The following is a 12234-nucleotide window of genomic DNA, read 5'->3' as shown; positions in this document are numbered from 1 at the left end:
AAGAAAGGTAAGGATAAAACTCCTTATGAGTACTGGACCGGTAAGACACCTGTGGTTAGCTACTTTAGAGTATTTGGTAGCAAATGTTACATCAAGAGGAGTGAACACTAGAGCAAATTTGATGCGAAATGTGATGAGGGAATATTCCTAGGATATTCTACCAAGAGCAAAGCTCTCAAGTGTTTCAATAATAGGACTCAGAGAATTATGGAAAGTATCAATGTAAGAGTTGATGAAACCTTTGAGAAAACTGAGGAAATCGACAATGAGCAAGCGGTAAATGAACCAGTTGTAACCTTCTGGGAACCGGTTGTCAGTCAACCAAGTACCAGTAACAGTGTTCCTACACCAGCAGAGGCAAATGCTAATACTGATGGAGATGAGGATGAAGAAGAAAAGCAAGAGGAATCTGTTAAGACCATTCCTCGGTATGTCAAGTTGAATCATGATCCTAAGCAGATCATAGGAGATAAGGATGCTGGAATCCTTACAAGAAGAAAGGTCAGAGAAAGCTCATGTTTGATCTCTGAATTTGAGCCTAAGTCATTCAAAGAGGCACATAAAGATGAAGACTAGATCAAGGCAATGGAAGAGGAACTTGACCAGATAGAGAAGAATGGTACATGGTCCTTGGTACCCAGACCGGAGCATAAAAATGTCATTGGAACCAAATGGGTCTTCAGAAATAGGCTGAATGAGGATGGCATAGTGATAAGGAACAAAGCCAAACTAGTGTGTAAGGGGTATGCTCAAGAAGAAGGAGAAGATTATGGAGAAACCTTTGCTCCAGTAGCAAGATTGGAAGGCATTTGTATGCTTCTTGCATATGCAGCTTTTAAAGGATTCAAAGTATACCAAATGGATGTAAAATCTGCATTCCTAAATGGAGTACTTGACGAGGAGGTATACATGGAGCAACTAGATGGGTTTGCCCTATCTGAAGACAGTGACATGGTGTGTAGGCTACATAAAGCCTTATATGGTCTAAAGCAGGCACCTAGAGCATGGTATGAACGGTTGCACTCCCACCTTGTGAAAATTGGATTTGAGAGAACAAGTGAAGATAGCAATATCTACTTGAAAACGGAGGGAGAACATATTCTGATCTGTGAGGTATTTGTTGATGACATTATCTTTGGTGGAGATGACAAGATGAGTCATGAGTTTGCAGATGAGATGAAAAAGGAGTTTGAGATGTCACTCATAGGGGAGATTAAGTTCTTTATTGGACTGCAGATTCAACAGATGAAAGATGGAATCTTTATCACTCAGTCCAAGTATGTCAAAGAGGTGTTCAAGACCTTTGGCATGGAAGATAGAAAACCAGTTGGTACACCAATGGTGACCGGTTGTAAGCTATCCAAAGAGGATGACTCAACATTGGTTGATGAGAAGGAATACCGGTCAATGATTGGTAAGTTGCATTATGTAGTGCATACCAGACTAGATATTGCTCATGCAGTTAGCATTACTGCAAGGTTACAGAAAAATCCAAGAGAATCCCACTTGGTTGCAGTCAAGCGGATTCTTAGGTATCTAAAGGGAACAGTTGACTATGGATTGTGGTACCCATATAGCAATGACTTCAACATGAAAGTATTCACAAATGTTGATTGGGCAAGTAATTTGGACGACCGGAAGAGCACAACCGGTGGTGCATTCTTTCTTGGTGGTAGACATTGTCTCATGGATGAGTAAGAAGCAGAGTTGTATCTCTCAGTCTACAGCGGAAGCGAAGTATGTTGTAGCTTTCAGGAATTGCACTCAAACAATCTGGATGAAGCATATACTAAATGGCTTCAAAGTCCCTGTATCTGAACCGGTAAGCATATTCTGTGACAACACAAGAGCTATCAATATTTCCAAGATTCTGATTTTACATTCTAGAACCAAGCACTTTGAACTTAAGTATCATTTCTTGAAGGAAAAGGTTCAAAACAAAGAGATTGCAATGGAACATGTTTCCAGCAAGGACCAGTTAGCAGACATATTCACCAAGCCTCTCCCAAAGGCCACATTTACCCACTTGAGAGTTGAATTAGGGGTGCTACCCCTTCAGGAGGTGAACTAAAGGTATGTGCTCCACATCAGCCAGGTTTTGCATGGTCAAATATTTTTAGGATTGATGTGCTGAAGGATGCTACTCCTCAGGGGGAGCAGCATAATGGAACAGGGAAGCTTATGCCTCCACTTTGGTATTGTTGTCAAAGGGGGAGAAGATGTGAAGTGGCGAAGATAACTGAAGCAGAGAAGATATCTGCAGAAAATTGGGGGAGAAGATGTGAAGCGGAGAGATATCTTTGTATATTGCCATCAATGCCAAAGGGGGAGATTGTTGGCATTATGTGAACCGGTATAGGAACCGGTGTGAGGATATAATGACATTGTATGTTGCCATTGATGTCAATATGCTAAAGAGGAGAAGAACCGGCATAAGTGAGAACCAGTATAACACTATGAACCGGCATTTGTGCCTAAGTGAGGCAGTATGTTTGTTTAAGATGAACCGGCATAAGGTTATGGGAACCGGCACATGGAAGCGATGTATGACTACCGGTTGGTGGTCTCAACTTTAGGGTTTCCGGTTGAAGTGCTTCAAGTCTGTGTGGATCAATCGGTGACATTGTGTGATGAGTTAGCATTGTAAAGAAGAATAGATCGTGTTGCCACGTAAGCCTGTGTGCGTGAAGGATCTTGCATGAGGAAGATTGCTCCTATCCACCTCGGGAATGTGCGAAGACTATAAAATGGTGATAACGTGTGATGGGTTATCAGCTACCATAAAATCGGTGGAAATGGATGATGGAGAATGTCTTGAGATTGGATCAAGACTGTTGCATTTAATGCAGTGTTCTCAACGGTCAGGATTGAACCGTTTGAATTCCTTAACCTAACAGGTTTAGGGTTTAGGGTTTATGCTACCGACCTGTCTGGTGTCCTATAAGGTTGATGTTGTGACTCTTTCAGAGGTTGTTGGCAAAAGTTGTGTGTGTGTATTTGAGAAAAGAGATACATGATTCTTGCCAGACCAGAAGAGAGAAGTGATATCTGCAGAGTGTAAGTGCAGAAGGTGAAAAGGAGCTTAAGCGGATCTGCATTGGCATTGAGTGTTGTTATCAGGTCATTTGTATACTTTTTGATCTTTAACCACTTCAATAGTTGTGAAATCCCCTAACAGGGTAGCCTTAACCGGCTTGTTGCGAAATCCCCTAACAGGGTAGCCTTGACCGGCTTGTTGAAAATCCTTTAACAGGGTAACTCAAAGCTACTGAGTCATTGATATCCTTTAGCTATTGAGTTCTTGAAATCCTCTAACAAGGTAACCCCTGACAGGGTTTAACCCTTAACCGGGTGATCCCTAACAGGATCGGTTCCTAACAGAACCTGTTGTATCTGTCTTTAACCAGACAAGGCTTCTAACAGAGCAAACTTCAAAAGAGTTCAAAAATCTTGTGGGTATTCATCCCCACCATGGTTTTTCCCAGTTGGGTTTCCACGTGAAAAATATGTGTGTCAAGTGTGATGATTTCTTTATGTGATGCTATGATTTGTTTTCTGTTAAGCGGTGATGCATGTTGATCTTGCAGTAATATGTACATCTGTGATGGTAGACTATCTTCTCATACATTAGGGTGAAGTGGAAATAAAGTGCTAGATTTTATGAGAAGATAAGAGTCAATTGGTCTATGCTTGTCTCAATCATTCTAGGTTTGCCAGTTGAACTCTGTTGAAGAACCAGTGTCATGGTTTGTCTGTCAATGCACAATGTCTGTTGACAAACCTGTTTAAGTTTATGTTTTTGTCTATACTGATTCACCCCCCCCTCTTAGTACCAGTTTGGTACTAGTTATTCATCACTAAGTTATCAAGTAATACATCAGAGATACAATGACCATTGGATCAGCTTGCATTACCGCTTAAAAGAAAACAGTAAAACATCACATGAAAAAGTATCACACATAACACACTAATTTTTCATGTAGAAACCCAACTGGGAAAAACCACGGTGGGGGTGAATACCCACAATTTGTTTTTGAAATCTTCTAAAGTTCACTCTGTTAGGAGCCTAGTCTGGTTAAAGACTTAACAATAGGTTTTGCTAGGAACCGATCCTGCTAGGGATCACCCGGTTAAGGGATGGCTAAGTACCCGGTTAGAGGTTAAAACCCTGTTAAAGGTTACCTTGTAAGAGGATTTGAAGAACTCAATGATTTTGAGTCACCCTCTTAAAGGATTTACCAAAAGCATGTTAAAGCTACCCGGTAAAGGGATTTTCCATTTGCTGAAATGGTTAGAAGTCAACAGGTAATACACTGATCTGATAATAGCACTTAATGCCAAGGTAGATCTGCTTGAATTCCTTTACATCTACAATCACACTCTGCAAATCTCTACTTACTTCTCTGGTTTGGCAAGAATCTCCTCACATACATTCATTTGCCAACAACCTCAAATAAAAAACATCATCGACCTTATAGACAACAATTAGGTCGGTGGCCAAAACCTAAAACCCTAAGCATCTAGGTTAACAATACATTCAGTCTAATCCTGGTAGTTTAAACACATTACATAGGGTAAAACAATCTTGAAGAAATCTCAAGATGTTCTCCATCGTCTGTTCTTCACTGCTTCTGGAAGTTGATAACCCATCACGCGCTCTCCATCGTTTACTAAGATTTTGCACATTCCCGAGGTAGGTAGAATCAATCTTCTCATGCAAGATCCTCAAGGAAATCCTTCATGCGCACAAGGCTGACATGGCAATGCGATCTGATCTTTATTTCAATGCTAACTCATCACAGGATGTTGTCGGTCGAATCACACAGACTTGGAATACATCAACCGGAAACCCTGAAGCTAAGACTACCAACCGATAGTCATATCAAATGAAACCCTGATACAAACTTTGCATATACCAGTTCACACTCCAACATACCAGTTCACTTTTTGCATATACCGGTTCACACCATCATACCGGTTCACTTGCCAGTTTGCTTACTTCAATATATCGGTTCACACTTCAGCATATTGACATCAATGATAACATATATTACCATCATGTCATCAAACTCTGGACATATGCCAACATTCATATACTTGTTCCCCTTGTGGATTCACGTCCCTCTTTTGAATGTAAAGTTTCTTCCAATTGAAAATCATCCTAGTGACTTCCTTTCTCTCTCCTAGGTGGGGAGTCACTAGGATTTAATTTTCCACTTTAAAATACCTATTGATTATGAGCTTGAAATGCTAAAGGGACTACAAAACTTGAGACAAAAGAAGAAATATATGAAGTAGTACACTGAAGAATTCTACAAAGTGATCATTAGGGTTGGATATAGTGAAGCAATTAAAGAAAAGATTGTGTGGTACATCAATGGAGTAAGAACAAACATTCTAGAAGAATTGAGTTTGGTAATGATAACCATAGTCGAGGAGGCATTCCAATTTTCACTGAAGATGTAGGAGAAATTGAACAAGAATTTTGAGTAGAGGTAAAGGTCTAAAAGAGGAAGATTTTAGAGAGGAAAAATATAGTCTAGATAAGGGTAATCTTATGTCAAAAAGAAAAGAAAAAAAGATAAGCCCTACCATTGTGAACAGAAAGAAAATAATCAATATCCCAAAGGGAGAGATGATAGAAACTCCTACTGCAATGATAGTGTAGGCTATAATTCCTTCTGCAATGATGAAGACAAGAGAGGTGGGAGTAGATCTAAATGAAGGCCACTTAGAGGAAAATGTTTCAAGTATGGAGGTGAAGTGCACAAAGTATTTGAGTACCACTAAGGAAGTATTGGTAAGAGAACTGAGAACAATGCAAGAGTAGTGTATCTGGAAGAAGATCCCATTGGATAACACATATTATAATAAAAAATTAAGGATATTTATAGAGATTGTTAGTTTTAGGATCATGAAAGGAATGGATTATGATGGAATTATTTTGGAAATGTATGGGCAAGGAACTAGAGAGCCCATTAAACGAATAGTCACACCAAATAATTAAGGCCTTGCATATGTTAGAAGTGAATAAAAAATAAATGGTGTTGCAAACGAAATAATATAAATAAGTCATTTCAATCAATGAAAAGTCTTCAATATTCTTATTGCAATAGGAGAGTACATAAAAAGGAAATGTGTTGTGGGATCTCCATCTTTGTAGTATTTTTAGATTGAGGAATCATTCTAAAAAACTATGTTGGAATAGGGAGTAGAATAGAAAATCTATGAAAGTTTGTTTACAAATTATAAGTTTAGATGAAATTGTGTTTCTAATTGCCCAAACATTATATATACATTCAAAAGGTATTACAAGCCCGAATGTTCACATGCCAAATATAATAGTAGTTAAGAAAGGTTTAAATATTTGAGTTGCATACGTCTTTGTTGCTTATTATGATTGAAAGTTGGTAATAAGTGGAATTATATGACTAGGTGTAGAAATGTTCATATTGTTACATAATATAAGGAAAATCAAGTTCCAAAGGTTCAATTTTTATAACTTCAATGTCATCTTGTGAGTCCATCTACATTAAGGTGGGGCATGTTGATAAGTGATTCAGGCATATGTTTTCATGCAACTTATAATGAACCAAGGTTTCCTAAGTTCACATGAATTCTATTTTTAGATGCATTTGTGTTAGATTTTTAAGATATAAACTCATCTTGCATGTTCAATACATGAAAGGAAAATAAACAAATTTATTATTATTTACTTTATGATTATTTTTCTTGTTATTTGAAACAATCTATAATGAAGACCTCTATGTTGAGGCACCATCAATATGTAAATATTTTATAGGTTGAATAGAAAAATATAGTTGAAACAATTTTATATGTTTTCCTTTATCTCCACAGTGTTTCTATGCTTGCATAGACCTAGTTTATGCAATTCTTGCAAATATTGATTCAACCATTTCTCCTTATATAAAGAATAAGGCTTTTACATCTGTCTACCTATTCTCAAAGTTATGAAAATTATTCTCTACTTGTATCAAAACATTATATGTTATTTGGTCAATAGGCCTAGGCAAATTATTTTGTTCTAAATCTCATACATGTTTTGGTTTTTGGTTTTTCTATGCTACAACATACATTCTCTTTTTATTTGTTTTTATTGTTGTACACTTCTACATGTTAACAAAATACCTACATAACATTTTAAGAACTTTGAAAACTTTATTTTTTAAACTGTTCTTTTGATATTTTTTATTATATAAAATGTATAGATTATTTACAAATGCAAAGAGAAATGATCTCATATCTCACATCATTTCTTGTATACAATTTTGTTTAAATTTAAGTGACTAGAGTGTTCTTATGTAAATTATTAATTAGGAGAAAAAGATAAACCAGAATATTTCTCTATTTCAATGAAGCAACAATCTTTTGTTGGGAAATGATACATGACTTCACAAAATAAATTTCTTCTTTTAATTTATCTCCAACTTTTTTTCCAAATTTTATATGCAAAAAATATTATTAAAAATTTTATTGAAGAATATCACCTAAAGACGATACTTAAAAATGAAAAAAAAATTTAATAATATTCATGAAATCACCAACTCTACAAATTACTACTCCAAAATTTAAGGAAAAATTGATAACCCAAATAAATTAAACAAACCCTTAAAAACCTGCCCATTGACAGCTTCTATCATCCATCCCCATCGAAGTGGTGGCTCATCAAATTCATACCGTCGATATGAATTGCGTACGTTGATGTTGAAATGTATTGCGTCATCGTTGGAGAATTCAAAGTCATTAAACATTTCTGAATCTTTTCTCCACGTCAGCATATGTACTGCTGACTCATCCACAGTAGAGGAGTGGGTGGTGTAAGTATGACCAAGGAATGATACTTCAATCTCACAATTCCCCTCTGTTACAAGGAATAGCCAAATTGCACTGCTCGGCTTGACATCCTCTATTAAAAATGAAGCCTCCGTGCAATTCTCTAACAACTTCAAAACTCGACCTCCATCTTTTTCTATACCTTCGAACTGCGCACAATTTAAAATATGAATCAATCAAAAATCAAATATCATTATCACTTCAATTCACTCTCGATAGGTTTATTCGTTTGGGGAATGTTTTTAATGTCAATTTTATATTCTAGTATCTATGACTCATATTTACAACTGGTTCTCATGATTTTTAATGATAAATCAAGATATAACTTGAATCATATATTTTATTTTATATTGACTATTTTTCTTAAATAGTTTATACATTACTTTATTCTTTCAAAATTTTATATTCTACTCATAACTAATTTTATAGTGATTCCACTATATAAACTAATTTTCTTTCTCATATATATATTTTTGATTTACTAATACTATTGTGTTATAATTTTTATATTTTCAAACACTTTTGTGTTAAAAGGTTTTTTGTTTTGACATGATTTTTTCCAAATCATAACATATGAACATGGATTCCTCTCTTGAATAGTATTGTGTATCTCTTAAATGTTATTTATTTCACATTTTCATTTATATGTTTTAGACATTTTTGTCACATAGTGGCACAACTCTACTTATATGGGGGTGAAAACTATGGTGAAAAAATGCCATACATTATAATTTTGTCCTTATAAAGTTTCCACACATTCTTTTTCATTTTTATAATAAGTTGTTGGACATTCTATCCCTCTTTCCTAATAAAAAAGGAGCATAATAGAAAGGTATGTTTTCTAATTCTATGCATTTATGTTTTTGTGGTGTATTTCTAGTGGTTCAATATCTAATATGTCTATTTCATAATTTTTACATTCATTTAGTTCTAGGCATTAGTATGAGTGTACAATTTTTTGTTCAAGATTCTATGACTATATAAGGTTTTTCTTGCTAAAAAAATATTAGCTTGACTTTCATTAATATTTAACTATCATTTACCCAACCTACTAAGTTTTCAATAGTCCTTTCTTAACTTCTTTTAAAAAATAGTCTCTTAGTTGATTTAGGTTTTAATTAGTGATTTTTCTATCCTCCCTATGCTTTAAATTGGTTTTTGGATTCTAAATCTCATCCTATTTCATCTTTCATAGCACTCAATCAATATTTAGCATCCTCCATTTTCATTATAATTATCTTTCCAACTTCAAGGGATGATTTATTATTCTTTCTTCATCAGGTTTCTTTTATTATCTTGTTATTCATTTTTCTCTGACATCTTTAACTTATCACATCTCCCCCAAAAAAATCTATGCACACGAGGACAATAATTTTGTTTGATGCCTTCACAACGTTGAATGCAAGAGTTTGGTGTGACTTTTCATTTGTATTTTTTAAATTTTATAGAGTCGTTAATTTTTTATCTTATAAGAAAGGCAACACAATGCAATGATCTCATTGCTTTTTGGTGGGGACTTCATTTTCCAAGCATTCATGCTTGTAGGCCCGAGGAATATATTTATTCCAGCTATGGATTCATTTGAAAGATCCAACATTATATTTAGCACAAAATTATATGGTTTCAATTAAATTAATTTAAAAATTTGAAGGTTTCTAAAAATAAATGTAAAAGAGAAACCTATAGACATGAGTAATCGTGAAAAATAGGGTAAGGTGAATATGAATGTACTTTCAGTTATTATATGGCATGAAGGAAGAAAATAACATGAATTATTGTAAAGTCAGAAAATGAAATAAATCAAGTTAAAATGTTGAAGGTAAAATGTGTAGACACAATTTTTGTAGATTATATATAAGAAAGTATTTCAAATAAGCATCATAATTGGAGCTAACTAGAAGTTTGACAATATAATTCAACTAGAAAAAGTATATAAGATTTTATTTGATTAAGATAAGAGTATTTATAATTTTGTAGACAAGTTCATAAAGAATTCATAAGATTTTATGGCTATAGACAAATATAAGAATTAGAATGAAGGTAAACCATACAAAAATTAAAGATCATAAATTAATGAAAATTAATCAGAAAATAATTTAAAAAAATAAAATCAATAAACAAATAATATTTTTTAAATTATAAAAGGAATGCAAGACTATCACATGATACAAACTATGGAGAAAAGGGGCATAAAAGTTATTAATATCCTAAGATTCATGTCATGGAAGACATTTGAAGTTTAATATATATAGATAAGTTTTCATTCTCTATAGAAATTTTATGAAGTTTAATATATATAGATAAATTTTCATTCTCTATAGAAATTTTATCAGTTGTGTATATATATATATTTGGATCTCTGATAGAAATTTTATAGTTGTACACAGAAGAAATAAAGGGAAAAAAATGTTCTTTCAGGGAAAAAAATGTTTTGGATTTTTTTCAGGTAAAATAAATGTTGTAGAATTCTTTTATAGGGAAAAAAGGGTTCGACTCACCAGATAGCTACGGAGAGATGGTAACGGCATCCACCATTCTTGAACGGAGATTTGAAAACATGATAACTGTTCCAATAGATCCAGACCCTGAAAGCTTCGCAGTTGCCAACACCTATTGGCTTTAATAGCTTGTATTGATTTCAGACCTTCCACATTAAGTGTCTCTAGTTCAAGACATCCGCTTATGTCAAGAACTCTGAGTCTTGCCAGGTTAGAGAGGCATGCCAGTCTTGTCAGCTGTGAACAGTTCGTCAGTTTCAGACTCGTCAAATTGGCCGGTAACCTTCCAATCTCTGTCAAAAGACGATTGTCGGACAGATCAAGAATTTCAAGTTTTGGAAAAAGACTTTCGGCCTGAGGAATGTCTATCTCTAGAATGCGGCTGTGTCTTATGATTAAATCTGTTAAACAACCTGGGCGATTTGGATGAGCACTCTGACCAATACTTCCCTGCACCTGAGAGCTATCCAGAGGCATATTCCCTGGATCCACTCCTGTCAGCAACTGCTCCATATCAAGTGGACAATCTTGAACATCCAAAATTTTCATATTCACCCATGCAACAGGTAACGTTCTCATTCCACAATTATATATTCTGAAACTTTCCAAATGTACTAACTTTTCAATAGAGTTGCCAATAAGTAGATTAGTGCACCCTATCAGAGTTAAATCTGTTAACCTGCTCAAATTATATAGAGAAGATGGCATCTCTCTCAATCCCGAGCTCCCTATATGTAGTTCTTCCAGATCTTCCAGTTGTTCAAGATTGTCAGGCAATTTCCTCAGCTCAGTATGGACCACATTTAAATGCTTTAAAGACTTCTGAACCTCAGTTCCTTTGGGCATTTCCTTTAGCATGGAGCAACCCTGAAAGTCGAGGTACTCAAGCGTGGAGATTTTTCCCAAATCTTGGAGAACAAGCTTCCTGCAATCTCGCAATGCTAAATATTGGAGTTGCAATAATTCTTCCGTAAAAGAATTTGGCAAAACCTCCAAATCGCTGCAGCCAGATAGATCTACATGTGTCAGATTTGTTACTTCCTCAAATTTTATTGGGAGTGTCTTCAGGCCTCGAATATTTTGTAAAACTATCTTAGCCAAATTCCCGAAATTCATCTTTCCTAACCACGCCTCAAATTTCCGAATAGCTATTGGAGGCGGCAATGACACTGGAATAGCTATTGGAGGCTGCAATGACTCTGAAGTTGAACCATGTGTTTTGAACACGGCTGTGGGTGGTCCAGCTGTGCTCGTGCTTGCGCTTCCAAAATCTCCATTCAATGCGACTTCCAATGCACGCAGTTCGGAAGGAGGCTGCGATACGAACAGTGATTTAATTGCTATTAATATTTAATATTACAAAATGGAAAAGCTCTGCTCTAATTAAAACGCTGGCTGAGGAAAGATGCACATACCTCACGATCATCAAACAAGTTGCAGAAGTCTTGAGGGCTGACGCCATGAAGTTCCAACACTCTTAAACTTCTCAGTAAAAGAGTAGAAGGAATATTCCTTAAACAACTCAAGCGAAGCCATATCAAGTCTCCCGACACACTATTAAATTGCTGCAGGATACTGGAATTTTGAACCGCTAGAATCTTTAACCCGTTTATATCTTGATTTTGCAAAAGTACGGGCAACTCATGGGATTCATCTCTACGAATTCCTCGTACATCATACTTTTGCGTGGAGACATGGTAACCAAGCCAGCCATAATGATGGGAAGAACGTGGCTGATCAATCAGAGGAGATAGAATATGTTAAATTGCAAATAGCAAATTTTATTCTAGTAATTTTGTTTTAATACAGATTATTCTACGTAGTTTTTTTTAATGACTATATAAAATAAATTCTCTTCATTAAAAATAAATTCAAACTAACA

The 12234-nt window shown here is 35.2% G+C and overlaps 1 protein-coding gene across 1 annotated transcript in view; it reads right to left on the bottom strand.

Moving 5' to 3' along the window:
* Positions 1–7521: 7521 nt before the first annotated feature.
* LOC131876402 (disease resistance protein RPV1-like) overlaps positions 7522–12234 on the bottom strand; it is a 22617-nt gene continuing 17904 nt past the window's right edge. Inside the window, exons 4-6 of the mRNA XM_059221676.1 lie at positions 11768–12085; positions 10353–11666; positions 7522–8003 (exon numbers count right to left, since the gene is read on the bottom strand). Coding sequence (XP_059077659.1) covers positions 7590–8003; positions 10353–11666; positions 11768–12085 — 2046 coding nt within the window. The 3' untranslated portion in view covers positions 7522–7589. The remainder of the gene's footprint in view (positions 8004–10352; positions 11667–11767; positions 12086–12234) is intronic.

The sequence above is a fragment of the Cryptomeria japonica genome, chromosome 5 (assembly GCF_030272615.1).
Source record: "Cryptomeria japonica chromosome 5, Sugi_1.0, whole genome shotgun sequence".
In the NCBI taxonomy this organism is placed as follows: domain Eukaryota; kingdom Viridiplantae; phylum Streptophyta; class Pinopsida; order Cupressales; family Cupressaceae; genus Cryptomeria; species Cryptomeria japonica.
This window is presented reverse-complemented; position numbering and strand designations above follow the sequence as displayed.